At 42.3% G+C, this 22,875-nt stretch overlaps 1 protein-coding gene and 1 long non-coding RNA gene across 6 annotated transcripts in view; one reads left to right on the top strand and one right to left on the bottom strand.

Annotated features, from left to right (window-relative positions):
- Positions 1 to 22,875, bottom strand: part of LOC145433631 (uncharacterized) — a 222,440-nt gene that overhangs the window by 44,561 nt on the left and 155,004 nt on the right. The gene's annotated exons all lie outside the window — the stretch shown is intronic.
- On the top strand, positions 1,085 to 20,883 carry LOC145440437 (uncharacterized). 5 transcript variants are annotated; one of them, XM_080318050.1, is made up of 12 exons: positions 1,086 to 1,274; positions 4,122 to 4,247; positions 4,786 to 4,920; positions 7,020 to 7,142; positions 7,673 to 7,807; positions 12,060 to 12,185; positions 13,982 to 14,116; positions 14,837 to 14,986; positions 16,789 to 16,908; positions 18,708 to 18,830; positions 19,194 to 19,289; positions 20,467 to 20,883. In XM_080318050.1, the coding sequence occupies exons 1-12, from the start codon at positions 1,172 to 1,174 to the stop codon at positions 20,664 to 20,666; spliced, it is 1,572 nt and encodes a 523-aa protein (XP_080174176.1). In that variant the 5' UTR covers positions 1,086 to 1,171; the 3' UTR covers positions 20,667 to 20,883. The 5 variants fall into 5 exon arrangements, with proteins under 5 accessions (XP_080174189.1, XP_080174176.1, XP_080174204.1 ...); XM_080318057.1 differs by having other exon boundaries at positions 1,087 to 1,274; positions 19,233 to 19,289; XM_080318063.1 differs by lacking the exon at positions 16,789 to 16,908 and having other exon boundaries at positions 1,085 to 1,274.

Here is a 22,875-nt window from a genome sequence, read left to right on the forward strand (position 1 = left end):
TCATACCAACGGGTCCACCCGCCCGAAGATGTTTAATTATTATCTACGGGCTCTACATTATCCAAGACAACACCTATTTCAGCTCTACCGGTAAATCTGATTAGCTGAGCAAGTGAGCATAGAGGACAAGAAATTGATAGCAATAGCTATGCAATTCCCGATGTTATTGACTGATTTTATCATGAATTATCGAAAATTTTCACGCTTCGCTCTGGCTAACTAAGCAGTACAATTTCGTGGCAAAAGTGAACAACGTGATGGCGGGTCGGTTGGGAGCCTTATGTTGGGAGCCCAAGACTCCAGTCTTTTTTGGGCCCTGACAGAGTGCTGTTTCGTTCCTGCCAACGGGTATACAATACACCCGGAGATGTTTAATTATTTATTGAGGGGTCCTACCACTTCAAACACACCTCACTCAGCCCTACCGGTAAATCTGACTACCTGAGCAAAGAAAGGATAAAAATTGATAGTATTATATATGCAATTCCCGATCATATTGGCCGATTCAGTCATGAATTACAGAAATTTCTCGCGCTTCGCGCGTTTTTAGGGGATAAAATCTGACTCACTAAACGGACACCCAATATAGATGATAAGCAGCGGTAAATAGCGTATAGCCCGAGGGGGGTATGGGGGGCGAAGCCCCCCAGAAGTTCACCTTATCACCCTATTGGGGGCACAGGATCAACGTGTTTTTTTTTGGGGGGGGGGGCTGACGAAGTGCTGTTACGGCCCTGCTTACATATTACATGTATCTCCCGACTGGTACCTAATACCCACGTTTCTCGTAGCCTGGTAATATCAGCGCAGCCGTAGATATTCCAGTTTGCCACTCATCCGACGCTGACCAAACTACAGGCCACGTATGATAGTGAGTCGAAAATACTAAGCCCAACAGAAATGCAGCTGCGCTAATGACGGGCGACATAATTTTTCGACGTAGTAATCGGTGGTTAATTGCATCCTTGGTCGTGATTATTCTCCACTTCGTTTGCTTGTCTATATATTGTGACGCGTCCCGCACGCGCGCCTAGACATCATTAAGTTTTTGTAGGTAGGTTTGGCATGCGATAGCCGTTGCTCGGTCACAGGTCTTGTGCTATGTATTTTTGTAGAGATTTCGTCGACGTTCATTGTGTTGGAAATTACTACTCCATCTGGAGCGAAAGAGATGACAATCAGCCCCAAGAAGCAATCTGATAGCGAGCTTTCCCCAGGCAAAATGGAGCCAGGCCCAAACGAGACTACTGTCATTGCTACGGATGACACCGACGGTAAGACCTTGCATAGATATGATATCTGCAAGTTGAATTATAGACTAGAAAACGTAGGTATCCCACGTATTCGTAAAAGGTAGGGGTTGAGTTACTCCGTTATCCCTCCGTGAGCACGAGACAGCAAAACGTACAGTCGTACACACCTTTCGGATGGATACTTAGTTCCTCTTTACGTTGCGTACCGTTTCCACTATGTTCAGTGTTATTCTCGAAGCTGGGAAAAATCAGGCATCTGAGTCAGAGGTCTCAAACTCAAATGTGCTCGCGGGCAAACTTCCCAGATTTTGATGACGCCGCGGGCCGCAGCATCAATAATATAGAGGTATTCAATGTCTTCGAAGTGGGCCTTATTTGACGGGATGGAATTAACCGACAGAAAGCGAGTCGACCCAGCAGACTGACATTCCACACGCGCATCGCGAAAATTTGATTTAACATTATAACATTTTACGCCAGGCCTGAAAAAAATCACATTAATAAGTATTTGAAAAAAATTGTTGTACTTGGTAGAGAGTGAGCCTGATTTGTCAAAAATATGAGATATAGAGACCATTCGAGAGGACTACAGCTTCTTGCCATCATCAAAACTGTCGCGTTAAGATTATGCAGTTAGCGGACGTTTGACGTGCCACAACTATAGCTAGAATAATTTAGAATTAACAAATGATTGATCTGATGTCACAGCATTTGAGCAGTATAGTCTGATCCAGGTATTAGGTATACTCCTGATAATTAGGCTATTGATCATGTCATTCCCTTAGTTGCGATGATGCAAGATTGACCTTCGAACGTTAGAACAGATCAATAACAACAAATGTCCAATTGTCGAACAATACATTGGTGTTACAGCGGTGGAGCGTACCATTACGTTGCTCTCCACCAGTAAGTGACGGTAATAACATGAATAAAAGGGGTCCAAGTTTTATTAAAAAATTTCTGAATTATTACTAAATCACACGACACGCGATTAGTTTGCTGCTTGCATTGCTTGTAACCAAGTCACTCGGTGTCAAGTCGAATCATATTCATTTGGTCACCAAGTCAGTACGAGTTCGAGCGAAAGGTCGAGTCTAAGTCACGATATTCTGTCACGATTCAGTGTTTTATCATGTAAATAGGCAATGTGACCTATCCGATCTTCCACCGCATGGTTGCTTTCGAAACTGATGTGTTAGTGAAGTTGAATGCGTAGTCTTTCGGATTTTGAAGCAATTTAAGAGTGAATTACAAGTTTTCAAATGAGAAAAAAGATATATGGCACCTAAATATTGTCATATAATTGAACATCCAAAATGTCGGCGCGGGCCGCGTGTTTGAGACTTCTGATCTGAGTGATGCGTAACCGCGTCGTGGCATGAGGATTGGAGTCTAATATAGTATCAACAGTTACCACATAAGGATGTGGATGATTGGGAAGTTCAAATATCTATTTTCGATGGAAATATGAATATTTTCGATGGAAATATGAAATATCATGCTAGTTACACATCACAGCAAACTAAATTAGGTATCCTTCCGACCATGCCAATTTCATTGCGCTTCGTGGCACTGGTGTGAATTAATAACTTCGCGGAAATGTCTTTTGTACTACTGTGCGTAGCATATCAGCTTTTTGCAATATGTTTGGGTGTTGCAATAGGGCAGGGCTGGCCAACCTTTTCAGCCAAAGGGCCACATTCGAACGACGAAATATTGCGCGGGCCACTAGCCGCGCCAAGCGCGAAAATTTTTCGAAGTTCATAGCTCAATAATATTGTCACTTGACTATATTGCAGGCCTGCAGTATATCGCTAGGTTCAGTTCGCCAGGGCTAGACTATTCAGCGCCTGGACATATCAATTTCGAAAGCTTCGGCCAACATGCGTCAATCATTTTGTGCCTAGGTTTCATAGTCGACGGTCTTTCTGCGAGCGCAAACGCTAGGTCGCATATGTTTAACAACACTTTGTATCGTAATCGAGAATATAGTTAGACTCAATCTGATACATTAGGCGTTCTTTCATCTTCACAAAGGGGTAACAACATTAAAAGCAAAATATCGAATGACTACATGTTGCGCGAAGGCTGTGGAAATATTTACTTTTGATAACTTTATCGCAAATTCTTCTTCTTTGTAGTGTACGAAGATCTACCACCGATCACCAAAGTGTGACTGGCTCATGGAAATGCCAATGAGTAGTAACTGATATTTTGATCATCACATCTTAAGTGTTGCGGCGAGACTATTCAATTTTTTGGTTGGCCTTGCAAGGTCACAATCTGCAATTCATTTTTTTATAACATTACCAAGTTCGTATATTACCTCGCGGGCCACTCAAAACCTTCTCGCGGGCCACATGTGGCCCGCGGGCCACGGGTTAGCCGGCCCTGCAATAGGTGTAGAAAGTAACGACACGGCACTGTAATTTCAGTACTCGATAATTTCGCCTGTCATTAAGTCCGCCTTGCATCAATAAAATCAATGCTCGCTAAGGATTTGCTCGATTCAGAGTATTCCAAGCATGATGCACAGCCCTGGTTACACGTTGAACATATTCCCATGCGAAATGTTTTCCCGAGTGTATTTCCATAAGCTAGAATGCTCGATTGTGATATTGATGTCGCAAAAGTAGACTGCAGGACCCCACTGGGCTGGCTTTAATCACGCGGTATCAGTCGTGAAATCCGCACCAACTGTACAGACGCATGCGTAGTAGTGTTCTTGCATATCCGCATACACAGCGTCACTTCATCGATCAATGAGTTTCGACAGGTCCCAATTTCATCCTTGACTGCATATAGTACAGAAATTCTCGCCGCTGTGGATTAGCACTTTATATCATCCACATCATCTTGAATTGTCAGGGAAAAACTCCTGCGAGCTGAATGACCCAGAAGCCGTTGAGCTAGCCGTTGAATTTGAGATGAAAGGCGACTCAGGGCCGCAAGACGTAACCTACGAAGTCTCGGCCGCACCGAAGGAAGAAGCTGGTAATGTGAATTAGTTGCTGGACTGAAAATTGTTCAAGTAGGCTACTAAATCTGTTCAATTATTAAAACTGTTCCAACTATACTAACAATGCGCTCTTCCCCTTTTCTCGGTGTGGTGAATCTTAAAGTCGTTTCTGCGAACTCGTGCACCACGTATGTGTAATTGTGTATACCTGATGGAATTCAATAAAGTTAGTAGCGGATAACTAATACGTCCGCATCTTAACGCAGAGCTGCTCACGGCCAATTTAGAAAGCTGATCAGGAAAAATGTCAGCATCTTCGAACGTCACCCGCTGATGTAAATCGACGCCTTTGCGTAACAAGTTTGTTGTGAACTCTAGTTGTGAATTGTGCAGTGTGAACCCCTTGCATAGTTGGTTGAACAGTGCACAGCGGCTGGTGAGTATTGTATTAGTGGCACTGCGATGTGTGTACACAAATATAGATGCGTTTACACTGCCAATCGTATCTACAAATCGGGACTGACGTTGCAGTTACCGAGTACTTTAACCGCGACCATGGACCTTCCTTTCTAGATACTATTCCTAATGAACCAAGAATGGATCAAATGGTTTCAGAGGGCGAGCTTGAACCCGTGGACACTGGGACAGATTGCGACGAAGAATATTTGAAATCGCAAAGTATTGACAGAGCCGAGCCGGCAGAGTACGGTATGACTGTGATTAACTGGCTTGTTCTAATCGGTTGCCGGTGAACTCGGCACTTGGTGAGTTCGGCCGCACAAACTCGGCAATTGATGATCTCGGCACTTGGTGAATTCGGCCCTCGGGAAATTTTGTAATGAAGTGTATTAACAGCTATTAATATGAATTAATAAACTAATAATAGTATTATCAAGTGATTCCTCAATCTTGTAAGGAGGTCAGGGCATCCGTTGATCACGCAGTTACGGCATGATTAGATCACGGATTGCGTAGCCGCGGGAAATAACGCAGCGCTCATATACCGACCACGACCACGCGCGGTCTGCTTGGAATCGATGGCGTGAGTGACGGGCGTGTGTCGTACTGTCGTGTAAGTTTAGAGAAGATGGATCTTGGCGTTGTATGTGAGATGGGAGCTGTGGAAGATCAAGCGGCGCTTCTTCGTTTATCGATCACGACAAGCCAGTGTTCCTCATCAACAAATGTTTCGCATGACCACGTCAAAATAAATTAATTTTTGCATTTGGAGAGACGATTCCACTCTGGGGTTAGGGTGTCTCGATAACAGGGTTGAGGGATGCCAAGATTACGAAATCTACCGCGAGTCACGACACGTTTAAATTTCCTTTTTGATACTGTTCATTAATATTAAATGCATTTCTAATGCGAAGGTGTTCTAGTGCCAATTCCTCCAAGGGACGAGTTCACCAAGTGAAGAGCGTCGCGTTATTTCCCGCGGTTACGCAATCTGTGATCTAATCACGCCGTGACTGTGTGATCTACGCATGCCCTAACCCCCGTACAACATTGACAACCACTCAAAGTGCCAAGTTCCCCGGCAAACATTCCAGTAACCAATCATGGCTACAAGATCTACCACGGCCGAATTCACCAAGTGCCGAGTTTGTGTGGCCGAATTCACCAAGTGCCGAGTTCACTGGTAATCGTTCTAATCTACGTGCACTAATCGGCTTCGTGATCGTGATATTGCCTCCCATGATAGCAAAATGAATAGAACGACGTGTTGGCCCGACGTCAAGAAACACTACGAACACTAAACTATATCCGTTATACGCCTAAGCATATATATCGGTCAAGTCAGGCTAAAAACCAATTGACAAAATATTCGGCCATATCACGTGAATTTCCATTTGACTCGTAGTACAAAGATTGCAGTTCGTCAATTTTTAGGGGTGAGGAAGTATTGTCATTGAACGGTGGTATCCAGGAAAAGGTTCTATCACTTATTCCAGAAGCAGGAATAACATTTTTGGTGGGGACTGGACTGAGTTGTGAACCGCTGGTTTACGCGAACGCTAAAACGGGTCGGATTGAGTAATCATGTCGACACTTTGCTCATATCTTCAAAACCAAAACCAAAACCATACTGGTATAAGCGACATTTTTAGTAGTAGCGGAGGAAGGGGTGTGTCATGTGTTCTTGGATTCTGTATTAAATTGTGTGAACACATCTATTTACCGTGTTACATTGTTAGACACGATATAAAGAGCGTCTACACATTATCAACATGTTTGAGTGTTGCAATACGTCCAATTGACTTGAGATTTCAAGGCTTCCCATGGTGTAAAAAGTAACGACACGGCACTACAATTTCAGTACTCCATAATATCGCCCGTCATTACTCCGCCTCGAATCAATAAAATCAATGCCCGCTACGGATTTCGATTCAGAGTATTCCAAGCATGATGGGCAGCCCTAGTTACACTTCGAACTCATTTCCCTGTGAAATGTTTTCCGGGTGAATTTCTTTAAGCTAGAATGGTTGCTTGTGATATTGATGTCGTAAAAGTAGACTGCAGGACCCCACTTGGCTAGCTCTAATCACGCAGTATCAGTCGTCTAATCCGCACCACACCAACATTTGCTGACATTCGTAGCATAGTGTGCTTGCATAGCCGCATGAGCGGTGTCACTTTATTGATCAATGAGTCGCGATGTCCCTACATTGATCAATGAGTCGCGACAGGTCCCAATTGGATCCTGACTACGCCAATGTACGTGCGATGTACATAAGTACAGTAATTCTCGCCGCAATAGACGTGAATTTGCAGTTTATATAATCCACCTAATCTTGGCTTGTCAGGGAAAGCCTGCGAGCTGAATGACGCAGAAGGCGTTCAGCTACCCGTTGAATTTGGGATGAACGGCGGTTCAGGGCCGCCTGACGTAACCTACGAAGTCTCGGCTGCACCGAAGGAAAAACCTAGTAATGTGAAATTTAGTGAACGAAGTTGGTTGCTGGACAGCAAATTGTTGAAGTGGCTACTAAACCTGTTCAAGTATTAATGTTCCGAGTCCAAACTCTTCCATTTTTCTCGGTGTGGTGAATCCTGAAGTCGTTTTGGGCCAACTCGTGCACCATGTTTAAACGTAATGGCATTCAATAAAATTAGTAGCGGATAACAAAAATACGACAGCGTCTTAACGCAGAGCTGCTGCTCACGACCGAATTAGAAAGTTGATCAGTATATATGTCAGCATCTTCTAACGTCACTCGCTCGATGTAAATCGACGCTTTTGTGTAATAAGTTTATGAACCCTCGTATGCCATTGTGAACTGTGGACCCCATGCATAGTTTGGTGAACCGTGCACAGCGGCTATGAGCACCGTATTGCTGGCATTCAATGTGTGTCCATTAATATAGATGCGTATACACTGCCAATCGTATCTGCGAATCCGTACTGACGTTGCAGTCACAGAGTGCTTTAACCTCTACCGCGGACCTTCCTTTCCAGAGACTATTCCGAATGAACCAAGAAGGGATCAAATGGTTGCAGAGGGCGTGCTTGAACCCGAGGATACTGGGACAGATTGCGACGAAGAATCTGCGAAATCGCAAAGTATTGACAGAGTCGAACCGGCACCCAACGGTATGACTGTGATTAACTGGCTTGTTCTAATCAACGTGCGGTAAACAGCTTCGCGGTCGTGATATTGCCTCCATTATAGCAAAACGAATAGAACGACGTGTTGACCCGACGTTAAGAAACACTACGAACACCCAACTATCTCCCATATACGCCTAAGTATATCGGCCAAGTCAGGCAGGCTAAAAACCAATTGACATAATATTCCCGCCGTATGACGTGAATTTCCATTTGACGCGTAGTACAAAGATTGCAGTTCGTCAATTTTATTCGACGAAAGCCATATGGCTTACGTCAGAAAACTAGGGGCGGGAAGTATTTTCATTGAAGGGTGGTATCCAGGAAAACGTTCCGTCACATGTTCCAGAAGCGGGAATAACATTTTTAGTGCGGGCTGTTAGTTGTGGACCGCTGGTTTACGCGAAAGCGGGTCGGATTGAGTAATCAACGTTAGCACTTTGCTCACGTCTTCAAAACCAAAACCATACTGGTATAAGCGACATTTGTAGTTGTAGCGGATGGAGGGGTGTGTAATGTGTTCTTGGATTCTATATTAAATTTGGGTGAACAAATCTATGTACCGTGTTGTATTGCTAGACAGGATATAATAGAGCGTCTACACCAGGGGTTCTCAGCCTTTTCTTGGCCGTGGCCCATTTTCCGGTCTTATAATGTGCTGTGGCCCACCTCTTATCTTGGAGTCATAATCCTGTTCAATGCGTGGTAATCGACGGCGCCGATATGCCTATTTCTCTAAATTATGCGCATTTTTCTCTAAATTTGCTGATGATATTCAAATGTAGACCTTTCGGCTCATGAAATCGCTAAGCGTGACGAAAACTTTCAAGTCGAATAAATATCCTCCAACAAACGACCAACGAAATAATCTTGATCCATTTCGAGTTCCCGCAATTGGGGGTTTGGGTGCAGCAGTTACGGCCCTGGTAGATCATAGGCCAGGCCTGGGCAAAGTGCGGCCCGCGGGCCAAATGCGGCCCGCGAAGCCATTCTGTGCGGTCCGCGAAAGGTTGCTTGGAATTCATAACATTAAACCTGCTCTTTGAATGTTGATACGTGGACTAAAACCATAGGCTGTATCAACTAAACAGGAAATTCGTTTACTTTGAAGCCTGTTCGTGTTCATTAATATGCCACGATTACGCTGCCTACGTACCTCGCATCCGTAATCCAGATTCAAAATAAAGGCAATGTGGCAAAGTATGAGTAACAATTAAATTCACAAGAAATCACTATTTCCATATAGTTTACGTCAAACCTTCTTTGTTTCCATTGTCACATTATGCATTTTACGGGTACACGTATTTAAATTGTTACGTAAGGCGTTTCCAAATCCGTAATTCGAAAAACAAATCAATCAGAGAGCGCGATTACTATATGACCCATAAAAGATGAACGGGCATGTCAAAAAGAGAAAGCCGAGAGCTGAAATTCAAAGATGGTTTAGAGCACTAAATTGTATACTGGAGTAAACTGGGTAAACCCACCCTGTTAGTTTTTGCCGGTACGATTCGGCGAATTCACACATGCACGGTCCCCGGCCACGATGTTTGGCCAGTAAGATTTTAATTATGACAAAAACACGAAACAATCGGTCAAGGGAGGGCGAATTTCAGAAAAACGTCAAACTTCGCTCAACATCAAGGCTATTTGAGCTGCACACTGCTCGGAATACAGCAACCAAGACTAGCTTTGTACTATCCCATATACATTTCAGTGCAGTGGTTCTCGAACTGAGGGGCGTGAATGCATCAGAAAGGTTAGGCGCGAAGCTGAAGTAAATGATATTGTTTTCGCGCTCCGCGAGATTTAACCTCAGAGTATGCTTTATTGCTCCGTGTATTCTCTGACTTAGATATTACAGAATTCTCTCGTCAACAACCATAACCTGCCATGCCGTCAAACTATCCGTCGGGATTGCTAGCATGCTGGTTGCTCTTGTTAATATGTTGTGATATCATGATATCCCTTTTAGACACGTGTCTAAAAAAAAGTTTGAGAACCACTGTTTTAGGATTGGGGTTTAAAGAAAGTTAAAATGTATCATGTTTAACATTGTTTCAAATCATGAAGGCAAATAGATATTTTTTAAATTAATCACCACTTTCTCATTACCTAACATCAACACATTCACTGAGCAGCACTTATTATTTAATATGTTATTTAGAGATAAAATTAAAATTCGCTGGAGAATACAGCTCAAATTTTTCACTCGGCCCGCCAACGTATTTTCTACTTCTCATTTGGCCCGTGGAGGAAAATAATTGCCCACCCCTGTCATAGGCTAAAACTACTGTGTAAATTATGATTGTCCGTTGCTCCATTCGGGACGCGAAACACAATGATCAAATCAACGCATCCACTTCCGTGATTGGGATTTTAGTTCCACTATTGTGGTGAATAATATATTCATGCTGGGCCAGCTTCAAACAATTCATTGGTGAATGGGGTACTACAGAGAAGTGGAGAAAGATTTTATTATATGTATGCTGTACAATGCACGTTACATGTCTTGTACCAAACCAACTGAAGTTGCGATGTCAGAATATTCAATCCAATGATACAATCAATTCATGTGACTCTTACATTGTGTACAATGATTTTCAGGGCGGACATTTTAAACCGACTCCAAAGATTGATGCGTTCCGCTAAATCCTCAATCCATTACGATTCGTTGCGGTGGTGCAGTATACCTACACCAGAAGTTGCTAATAATTTGCCATTATAGCTATTTTTATCATACAATAATACGACTCGCCTAAGAACAGTAAATCTATACATCGATTACACTTCATTCCGAGTTTATTGCACACCCTTTCAACGGCATACGACTTATGACTAGGGCTGGGCACAATGATTCGAGTACTCGAATCTGAATCTAGTATTCATTTTATTGATTCGTGTCGAGTAGTAAAAGACGATGGTTTCGAGTACTGAAATCATACGCTCCTCGCCACTGAAAGTTAATCTATCAACGAGAATTATAGTTTCGATACTCATTTTCACTGTTGAAGACGTGAAACCTTGATTGGCCGTATCGTAACATACGAAACATATAGTACAAAGCTACAAACGCTACTGGAAATAGCACAGTTCCGAAATCATGATTATCCCAGAACATTGTCACCAAGTGCAATGAGATCGGTTTGGTTGAAAAAATACCAAAGTATCTTCAACGTGATGGATAAGAGGCATTATATTCTTTGTGGTCGCATAAAAGATACATGTTTGAACTTTAACATATTACAGTCTGTTATGACGTCATAATGAGTGATACTCGATTACTCGACTCGATTCGAAGCATAATACGTGATTCAGAATCGAATCACTCAGGTACTCGATTCTGCCCAGCCCTACTTATGACCCCGCCGTAATACTTGGTTACTTCAGCATTACCTTCCAGTTATTATATACTCGAAATTATTTTAGTTGCTGTTAGCCGTAGGTTGTCATAGCCAGTGGAAAAAGCCGCCGTTTCTCCCTCCCGTTTTCGGCTAGTACATGCTGACTCCAAACGTGCTACTACATCTCATCAGAGTCGGATGCAAAGCTTCACGTAGCCTACGTATAATTAGATAATATGAATATATTTCTAGTGATTAACATAATAAATATAACTAAACTTACATTAATTCTATAATTTTCGAAATGACTTTGTGACCCACCTCAAATGCTCCTGCGGCATACCCATCGAGAATCCCTGGTCTACACATTATAAACATGTTTGGGTGTTGCAATACGTCCGATTGACTAAGATTTCAAGACCTCCATATTGTAAAAAGTAACGACACGGCACTACAATTTCAGTACTCCATAATATCGCCTGTCATTACTACGCCTCGAATCAATAAAATCAATGCCCTCTACGGATTTCGATTCAGAGTATTCCAAGCATGATGGGCAGCCCTAGTTACACTTCGAACTCATTTCCCTGCGAAATGTATTCCGAGTGGATTTCCATAAGCTAGAATGCCTGATTGTGATATTGGTGTCGCGAAAGTAGACTGCAGGACTCCACTTGGCTGGCTCTAATCACGCGGTATCAGTCGTCAAATCCGCACCAACTGTACAGACGCATGCGTAGCATAGTGTGCTTACATATCCTCATGCGCGGCGTCAGTTAATTGATCAATGAGTTTCGACAGGTCCCAATTTCTTCCTTGACTACACATAGTAAAGAAATTCTCGCCGCTGTGGATTAGCACTTTATATGATCAACCTAATCTTGGATTGTCAGGGAAAAACTCCTGCGAGCTGAATGACGCAGAAGGCGTTGAGCTAGCCGTTGAATTTGATATGAAAGGCGACGCAGGGCCGCAAGACGTAACCTACGAAGTCTCGGCTGCACCGAAGGAAGAAGCTGGTAATGTGAAGTTAGTTGCTGGACAGAAATATGTTCAAATAGGCTACTAAACCTATTCAATTATTAAACCTGTTCCAACTACTAAATCCGCGCTCTTCCAATTTTCTCGGTGTGGTGAATCCTAAAGTCGTTTCTACGAACTCGTGCACTATGTATGTGTACGTAATGACATTCAGTAAAGTTAGTAGAGGATAACTAATACGTCAGCATCGTAACGCAGAACTGCTCACGACCGATTTAGAAAGCTGATCAGTAAAAAGGTCAGCATCTCCGAACGTCACTCGCTGAATGTAAATCGACGCCTTTTCGTAAAAAGTTTGTTATGAACCCTCGCTGTGAACTGTGCATTCAGTGTGCACCCTATGCAGAGTAGGGTGAACCTTGCACAGCGGCTGATGAGTATTATATTCAGGGTTGCCATCGACGTGTCCCCAAAAATAAGGACAGTCGAGAAATTGGATTAGCATGAAAAAACGTTTTTGTACATACTTTGTATTTATAGGAGCCGTGGCATATCACATTCCATACTTTTCGCCAGAAACAATCTGCTACAGCAAGTCCTTGTTATTATATAGTGCTTCATGGATCTCACGACAGCTCAGGTCTAGGTTCACCTTTACTTAGGGCATAAGCAGCACTTCGTCAGCCCCCCCCCCCAAAAAAAAAATGTTGGTCTTGGGCCTGCCCATAGGGTGATAAACCAAACTTCTTCAAATCGTTGTGATTAGAAGCGTCAACTAAGATGGAAAAGGCCATCAACCAAGTTTAGACAACATCATTTTTGAGCGCGTGGAGCAAGAACTCCAGTAACAATGCTTGAAGTCTTGGTCCTGGCCGAAGAAAACGTATTTGCGATGTTGGAATCGGGGAATATTGCTTTGAACAATTGTGATGTGCAATCGTTGGTGAGGAATGATTGCTGGTGTTTGACAGTATGGAATGCCCAGGTACCCTCAGCAGCAGCTGCCTTGTAGTCTGTGGTCGTTGATGCCGATCGACTTGTGAAAAGATTATCAATGTGAGTTGAAATAGCGGGCTTTGCCCATAGCCTCCAGGTTAATGTCACAATTGCAGATATCGCAATGTGCGTAACACTCGTCTTTACGCATGTTCATTTTAACTAATCAGAGTTAGCCTTATTAGTAGCTAAAACTATATGCGCGAGTGCAATATAATTTGGATAAATTTATCAATGAATTAGCTTTATTACTTTTAACCAATGTGTAGACCGCGCCTTTTTCACTACGCAATAAATGTTGCCTTTCCCACAGCTTGAGCTTATTCTGCTGTAGATCAAACAGCATGAACCTGGTGGTACAGCTGTTTACTGCTAAAATGACGTCCGCTGCGGTAGCTTGGTACAGACGAAACTGCCCTAACTATATCACCACATCGAAGACAAATCTTGTGGTGCATACGTCACGAGAGTTCCTTTCATTTATGATGTCATAAAATCTCAACGCAAAAGCATAATTTGAGAATATTTTGCAACACAGATACCAGAGGAAAACGATCGAAGTTCGGTAGTGGTTGAAAATAAGACAAAATAAGGACGCAAGTCGAAAATAACGACATTTCTTAGAAATAAGGACAGTTGAGTTTTCTAAGACGTAGCCCTTCAAAATAAGGACAAATCTTGGAAATAAGGACGGTATGGCAACCCTGATTATATTGGTGGCATTGCGATGTGTCTCCATCAATATAGATGCGTTTACACTGCCAATCGTATCTACAAACCTGTACTGACATTGCAGTTACCGAGTGCTTTAACCGCTACCATGGACCTTCCTTTGTAGATACTATTCCGAGTGAACCAAGAAAGGCTCGAATGAATTCAGAGGGCGTGCTTGAACCCGTGGATACTGGGACAGATTGCGACGAAGAATCTTCGAAATCGCAAAGTATTGACAGAGTCGAGCCGGCAGCGAACGGTATGACTGTGATTAACTGGCTTGTTCTAATCAACGTGTGCTTATGAGCTTCATGATCGTGATATTGCCCATCATTATAGCAAAATGAATAGGGCGACGTGTGGACCCTACGTTAAGAAACACGACGAAGACCAAATTATCTCCCATATACGCCCAAGTATATCGGCCAAGTCAGGCTAAAAACCAATTGCCAAAATATTTCCGCCATATGTCGTGAATTTCCATTTGACGCGTAGTACAAAGATTTCAGTTCGTCAATTTTATACGATGAAAACCATGGCTTACGTCAGCAAACTGGGGTGGGAAGTATTGTCATTGATGGATGGTATCCAGGAAAACGTTCTATCACAAATCCCAAAAGCAGGAATAGCATTTTTGGTGGGGGCCATTAGTTGTGGACCGCTGGTTTACGCGAAAGCGGGTCGGATTGAGTAATCAATGTCAGCACTTTGCTCACGTCTTCAAAACCAAAACCATACTGGTATACGCGGCATTTGTAGTTGTAGCGGATGGAGGGGGGGTGTGTCATGTGTTCTTGGATTTTATATTAAATTCGGGTGAACACATCTATGTGCCGTGTTGCCTTGATAGACACGATATAATAGAGTGTCTACACATTATCGCGTGTAACATCATCCATGTTTATTAGTTGGCTCCGGCGTAATCGCAGTGATGTTACAAACATTAAGTCACATTTATCAAATTTAAATTCTGTTACAGACGAATCGCCTCCTGAAAACGAGGACGTCAGGGAATCTGAATTCCAGGAACTTCCAGGCGACTGCAAGACAGATTTCAAGGAACCCAACGACAGCAGACCGGACACGCCGAAGGAAACTTATAGCGAAGTTGCTGCGGCGAGAGACCAAAGTAAGTTGTTACTCAATGTCAATCACGCTTCAGTAGCTAACGTAGGCTATATATGGAAGTTCCTCCAGGCTATTACCATGTAATAGTAAACACTGCCGCTCCAGAAGGCCAGCTAGTAATGGGACGAAGGCCATCACAGTGGTTATCGAACGTTCTTCAGTGCTACTGAATTTTGTATTCACTACGCTCAAGCGGCCCGAGCGTCACAGATTGAAAAAATAGCATCCTGCGTTCTTTGGGATAGAAAAAGTCCTGACAACCAGTAGTAGCGCGATCCGTTGATTTATTACAAAAACATCATTTAATCAGTGTCAATCTTGTCATCCAAACACCGAGTTCGCTATCTTCAACCCGTATCAATGCGCAATGCGTACATTAAAAGTGATTTTGAAGCCTTTTTTAGTCGCGTAAGAAATTTTCCAAGGTCTCGGATTCCTAAAATCTCGAACAGAAATGATTCTGCAAAAACCCCCATCAAACAAACCGTACCGACGCCCTTAACATCAGAAAGATAGTCGTTACTTACACAACGCCTCTCACGTTTCCTACGTATGACCCCACGCTAGTGCTCCAATAGAAAAACCGAAGGCCAGGAAAACTTCACTTGGCATTGACCAAATTTCATAATACCAGGGTAGGCACAATTTCCATGGTTGACAAATATTCTAGTGAAAACATGTCTACGCCAGCCATTCCTTACGTAATACCTGACACAATGGCCTTGGAAACGTAAATACCAGGCGTAATAGTGACCCCGCATGAACAAATTTCTTATACTGCAAGAAATTCAGCTGATTTTAGCGCTGCAGATTTTATGCAAAGTTGGAGATCCCTGAGACGCGCGATTTCCTATTCTGCTCTTTATTATTATTATTATTATAAGTAAAAATCGTGATAGTAGCGCTTATCACGGCACAGGTTTTGTGCGCCACTTCTATACTTGTTTTTACAATGCATTTGCATTATCCAAATATATATAGCATCGCTCAGTTCTATGGGTATACCAATATAATATATAAGGAGCTAGCCGACAATATACAAACACGACATTTGTTTATACAAATAATGAATATACAACATGTATTAGCTATACTGTATAAGTCGTCCCGAAGATATCACGAACTGTACAACATTATCCAATATCCAACGTCTTTCAACTCCCAATTTATTCGGCTCACTCGCGCAGCATGATGTAGTTGTATCCTTTGATGTTGACATCTCACACAATGTAACAAAAACTGCTCTACAGATTCTTCTGCATTACATTGCTGACATAGTGGAGTCTCAGAACAACGGATCTTATGCAGATGTCGATTCAGTCTGCAATGGCCACTTCTTAATCTCAGTAGAATTACGTCCCTTCGCCATGTTCCAATTCTGTTCTTTAATGAGTGCTGTTTTGACACAAATTTATACCCTCTGCAACCCATGTTTCGGTGGTGGCGACCTATACATTAAAAACTACTGCTTTATCTTTCCGGCGAAATGTACAATGACAAAACGTAAGCGTGCATTTCTAGGTCAACGTAACGCTCATCCTTGTTACAGAGATTTCCGTAAATCGCCAATTCGCTGCATTCGCGAACTTTAGTATTATCTTTCCGGAACGTATCCACCCACATTTATTGGCTCGAAGAAATAGTACTTTGCTCCGCGATTTGACGAATATTCGACTTCATAATCCTAAGTTTTCGCGTGAACAGAGGTGGCCAAGCTCGCATTTGTGACAAGCATTTTGCCGAACCGGAAGAAGCACCGTTGTGAAACCAGTCAAAATATTTTTTAACTTTGGATTGTGACAGAGGTTTGCAAGATGTCTGATGCAAACAACGAGAAAACCGAGGCCAAACTAAAGAAGACGGTTGAAGACGAATCGGGAGGCACGCAGGATGACCATGTTGATGATCCGACTAATTCTTGTGGTAAGTGGTGCGGCATCACCATCTGACATTGTACGGACGTACAGTCGTACACCCATTGGAATCCGTCGATATATACGCACCTGTTCAATGGTTTGAATTGCATATTCAAGTTAGGTATTTTGCAAATGCAAATTAGTGACCCTATGGATCCTAATAAAAGGCCTGGAGATTACTAAATAATTGAACTTTCCGAGGTATGATATGGATTCACGTGCCGAAGCTAATCTGTCTCTCAAATTTACATCAGTATTAGTCGAATTCGGATTTAGAGAAAGTCCGATTGTTCAAGTGCAAAGTTGTGGCATAGTAAGCTATATCATTTTCATTTTTAATCTGAACCATGCGTAGGGCCTATGCTACTTATGCGTGGTACATAAATAGACAGGCTTACAAACAGGCTTCACAGTAAACGGCTTTACCGTTTACTCCTTACAGCCTATGGTGCTGAGGTATTATGAATGAACGATGGTATCCATTAAATCTAGTGATTGCAATTCTAACTGGAATAAAATATCATAACGAATTAATGCGGTCAATAATATCGGTTCTTGTTAATATTGCATGTATTCCGACGCACATTTGTACCAGAGTGTTCGGCGCCTGTCGATCAGTTAGGGCCAACATGTCGTCGCTGACTATCCTCGGGTGCTCTCCTATTTGCCGACAATGCATATGTCTGAGTGTCTATGGGCGTGCATTAGAAAACAGACGGTACTTTAAAACATGTAGGAAACAACGTTTAAACAATGCCTTTTGAAAAAACGATTATTTCAAAACGTTGTGTTATGATGCCACAGTTGTTTGAATGCTTCCGAAAAACATGCATGCTCTAAGCCCAAGGACGATTTTCACCCAGTGTAGTCGACGTATACGGTGACAGTTGTTTGAATACTTTCGAAAAACATGCATGCTCCAAGCCCAAGGACGATTTTCACCCAGTGCAGTCGACGTATACAATATGGGGGTAGATATAGATCATTGGTACGGAAGGAGTGTGCGGATGATGACCAGATTGACTACCGAGCGCCCACGGGCCGTAAAAATGCTGCATATCGATGGTCTATTTATGGCAGTGGTCGGAGGCTCTTCGTCGAAGCCATATTTACCTTATATTTTCAATTTTCAGTCGCGAACCACTGTGACGTCACAATTGAAAATTCGTTACCCATGGCTAAAAAATCACAAACAAAATCAATAACAAACATGTTGAACTTGTCTGTTTAGACTTTAATTTTGTTGTAAATTAAATCCTATGTAGGTGCGTATACACGGGCTAGGAGATAGCTGGGGCCTAAAAGCCAGCGCCGCGGGCTGCACACCACTATTGCCTTGGACATCCCAACGGCTATAATTGATACCGGGAATGTTCCGTTCTCCCATAATTGTTGATAAACTCAATACTGTATATTATAGGTGTATCTTTTAATTCGGGATGGCTACTAAAGCCCAAGAAATCTAGAGGTACATAATCGTGAGAAGCGCGAAAACAGTTCCAAGTTGAATCAAACCGCATGGAAATAAATCTACTTGAGGATATGTGATTATTTCGGTTGTCAACATCCCAAATTTCGCGGTCAGGCTATTCAACCGTTTCGTTGAGAATTTAGTGTGAACACATCTACGCAAAGTTTCGCACTGCCAGACACGTGCGACTTTGCTGTGACAAGAAACGGTGCGTCTACAAATCTTGCCATGTAACGTCTTCCGTGTTGACTATGGTAGCTCTGCAAACTGCGGTATCGCCGCTGTGATGCTGTAAACAATGATTGACCTTTCATGAAATTTATTTTGTGTCACAGATGGATTGCATCATGTATATGAGGAGATCAGCGATTCTGGATCCCAGAAAATTCCGCATGACTGCAAGAAGCGATTGAAGAAATCCATCGAGCGCAAACCAGGAAAGCCACAGAAAATGAAAGGTTGCTATGGCTGAAGTCACGCCACTTCTCGATATTCATTTCTGTGGTCCACGCTAGAGCTCTCTAATGAAACAGCTGTCAACCAGACCTTACTAGATATAATACCCAATTTCTTAAGCTTCAAGTTCAAAAGCCACTGTCCACGAATACCTTGTGATTCGGCTCACTGATCGTATCCATTGTTCTTGTCGTATCCGCGAGACGAATTGTCGAGTTGCAATCCAAATTTTTTATGCAAAATATAAACTGTTCAGCTGACATTTATGAAAACATTTACTCGTCTCTAAGAGAACCCCATTTGTGAAGCACGTTTAACTCTGTGATATTCAGTACTGTACTCAGTACTGTACTCTTGCTGCACAGAGTTTTTCAAGATGTCTGAGATGTTCAAGTTGTCTTTAGACGCAAACCCGAAGAAAACCAAGGCGATCGAAGACAAACCAGGAAAGGACGACCATGGTCAGTGTTGATTTCATTTCCGTATCGTAACTCTTTATCTTGCATTGCCCACCAGCATTGTATATTGCATCGATTGAAATGCGTCAATATGCACGCACAGAATAGATAGAATTGATATCCACATGCCCGGTATGTTCTAGAATCGACATCAAAGCTCACTTTAATAGTTATCATCTAATTCAGTGGTCAGTCAATCAGTGGTACATAACCTTTTTTGTCTTTGCCAGTCAAGACCTTACAGACCCCGAATAATTCTAGTTAAAATGTATCTTAATTATCCTACAACCGTCATCAGTCATCAGTCTTCGTGCAAATGTTGACTTCAAGTTCATAACAGTAAGCGGAATCCGACGTTTGTCGTGCAAGGCAAAGGAGTCTGCATGTCTGAAGCAAGTATTATAATACATGGTCTTGTCTTGGAATACCGCGCCTTCGAAGGGATATGAACGAGAACCGAAAATGCCATTCAAAAATATAGGGGGAGGCGAAGGGAAGCGTAACAGTTCCCACAACGATTTTATGCATGATCGCAACACGAGACATGCATGACATTAAGAAACAGATTTTTCAATGAACATGTCCCGTCCAGCCTATCGATTTCTGGTCAACAGCCCATATCGAATCGTGAAATCGCGGTTACGTCTATAACAGCAAAATACGAATTCCTATGGCGCAGGTTTCAACACCTGAGACCTACTAGGTAAATACTTCTGTGTAGAATCATTTTCAAGTGACGGAATGTTCACAAATATGAGACCGACAGCTTTAGATGCAGAAAAATTGTGCAAACATTACGGGGTTACAAGGTTATACCCTTTCTAAAGTAGAAAGTAGTTTGAGGATCGGATATGTTTGCGTTGCTTCCACGAGTAAAATTATTGCCGTAAAGGCGAGGGTTCATGTTTTCCGCAGTAGAAAATACTGTAGACCCTATAATTTTAATTGGTAGATCACCTTCCAGTGACTAGGGCCCCTGATCGGGCACCACTGGAATAAATGGTAGAAGCGGCATCGATGGTGAAATTATACGTATCGCTCTCGATATTATGAATCTAAAGTGGCGTGCTTGAGTCCCGCCCGATAGGACGTGGGATTCGCGAGTTCGACTGATTAGGCAACTGTTGTGTAGTCTTGCCGGTTTTAACAATCCCTTTGACGTCTGGACTGTCAATTTTAGATACTCGGAAGCCGAATCCGACCAATGCGAAGGCCGAGAAGAAGCCTAAAACCTGTATCGAGATAGTGTGGGCGAATATGAACGAAGAGGAAATAATATTGGCTTTTCTCACAATCTTCTTATTCGTGTTGTTGACGGGTTTTCTTATCTATGCCACGGTAATTGAAATCATGCGGGTGGAAACCGAAGAAAGTGGCTGATAACGCGGCCGTCATAAAATGTAATGAGCCGCTGTACAGCAACACAATGCGTCCTGTGATCTGTGTCGACGTGTGTATGTCAGATGTATACCATTGCCCAGACGTAAATCTGTTCGAGATTGAGCGTTTGCTTCGTGTATTGATGATTTGATAAGTTGCAAACGCTGTCGATGAAATTCTGGATGTAGTGGTGTTGCAATATAATGTGCCGAATGCATTGGATCTGTATTTACGTCTGAGTTGAGCCGTAACCTAGTTTAAAGTGCGACACTGCGGTATCTCGGAACCTGCAGTCTGCTGCGGGGCTGGAATAGGGCTGTTCAAAATAACTTTTTTTTCTTGGATTCCAGCCATTCACTGATTAAATTGTCAGGTTACCCGAAAAAACGCTGCACACCAAATTTGGTTCAATTCTGACAAGTATAGGACTCCGCAGATCCAATTAAAATTTTTAAATATAAAAAATTGAAAAAAAATATTCAAATTTTTTTGCTAACCCCATCAAATTGTTGAGCTGTCTTCAAAGACGATGCAAAACAAATTCGACTCAATTCCGATCAGTAGAAGCGGAGTTATGTGAGTTTTTCGATGATAATCCTCGGATTATCCTTGATCGGTGGCTGGAATCCGGAGAAAGAGTTATTTTTTAACAGCCCTAGGCTGGATATGTTAGAGGAAAAGAAGTTCGAAAGCTGCAATGTAGCCCAGCGTTCAATTTACTGAGATGAGATGAGATGAGATGCATTACATAACGACCACATACCTATTCATAATTAACGGCCATGTCTAACTGGTAAAATGGTTTTAACGTCATAGTAAATGTTGAACAACACTACTGCAGCCTACCTGGTACCATCGAGCTCGAAGGGGGCTCAAAATTACTTCGAAAATCAACCTATACAACTTGGCATTCTTCGCACGATTTGAGTAATTTAATGTATACTTTTTCATGTGGGTATCCGCATAGCGATCCAAGAAAAAAATACGCATCACGTATAAAAAAAGCACCCACCATTACCTCTTCAAGACGCACAAGACTGTTGAATATCAGCCAACATGAGACTTCGTGAAGTGAGTTACCAAATATAACCTTAGCCGGAAACTACATCTCCATGTTGGCCGAAATATATACAGGCATGATTACCTTTGACATATCGGGAACCAATTACCAACACTTCCTAATATATGATTTTGAGAATGCCAAAAATAAGGCATTTTGAAAATATTCATTTAATGACCAATAGATACATACAGTATACAAAAATCGTGATCGAAAAATAGAAGTGTTTCGCTACTGACCAACTTCCGACTATTAGCCTACCCAACTAACTGCGGGCCACAAAACGGTAGGCCTAACTAGCGGGACCTAGCATGGACGGACAAGCCTCCCGTAGATTATGGAATGTGATTTGCTAACAGCCAGGTAAAATTCATTCAAATTCTTTTGAAAAAATAGCTTTGAATTTTAAATGAGGATTTTCGTCAATCAATTAGCTGCTCTTCTACATTAAAAATTGATGAGTTTATTCGGAATTGAATCTAGTTTGATGTGTTTCAGTTAGTTAGTTGCAGATTTATTTCTAGTTGTGGATCTCGTTGCGGATTTTACAAAGGCAGTAGTGCTTAGTCCAGTTCTAGTTGCGCATTATGCAAATCCAGCGGTTTGTACAATGATTGATTGAGTGATCAGGGCAAGTACACAAAATCTACTTGAATAATCCGAAAAGTAACGTACTTCGCTATTGACCTCCTCAGATTATATATAATGCTGAAATATTCGATTCGGAAGTATACTGGAATTTTACATGGTATAATGTTTCGTATATTTGATAACTGCTTCATTATACTGCGTATAATTCCATCCCTAGATAGGCTATACCATATGCCTATGCGTATGCGGTTAAAGGCGAATCTTATTCGACCAGGAACGCGACAGTATACCGTATCAATCACGTTCGAAGTTATTCATATCTTTTGTGTATTCGTCAGTATTGTCGTGTTTAGTTTGAAATGTGTGGAATATTTTCCGTGACAATGAACAGAAATATTTCATGCCAACTTGTCTGGCCGCGCTTCCTTCCTCTTCGAATATAGATATAACGCACGGCTTTATAGTCCTTTTAGGCCATGCGAGGATCGCAAAACCGCATTGTTTCCTTGCCGGTTGTTTTGAATGTGACCCGATATACATACCGGGAATACTAGCTAG

The sequence above is a fragment of the Botryllus schlosseri genome, chromosome 1 (assembly GCF_051294905.1).
Source record: "Botryllus schlosseri isolate E-star chromosome 1, Bs_hap1, whole genome shotgun sequence".
Lineage (NCBI taxonomy): Eukaryota > Metazoa > Chordata > Ascidiacea > Stolidobranchia > Styelidae > Botryllus > Botryllus schlosseri.

Excerpts from the sequence above, each read along its gene's own strand:
- LOC145440437 (XM_080318050.1), top strand. The coding sequence starts at position 1,172 with ATGACAATCAGCCCCAAGAAGCAATCTGATAGCGAGCTTTCCCCAGGC. Across the intron at positions 7,808-12,059 it reads AGTCGAACCGGCACCCAACG|GGAAAAACTCCTGCGAGCTG; the intron begins GTATGACTGTGA and ends TTGGATTGTCAG. Across the intron at positions 12,186-13,981 it reads TGCACCGAAGGAAGAAGCTG|ATACTATTCCGAGTGAACCA; the intron begins GTAATGTGAAGT and ends CTTCCTTTGTAG.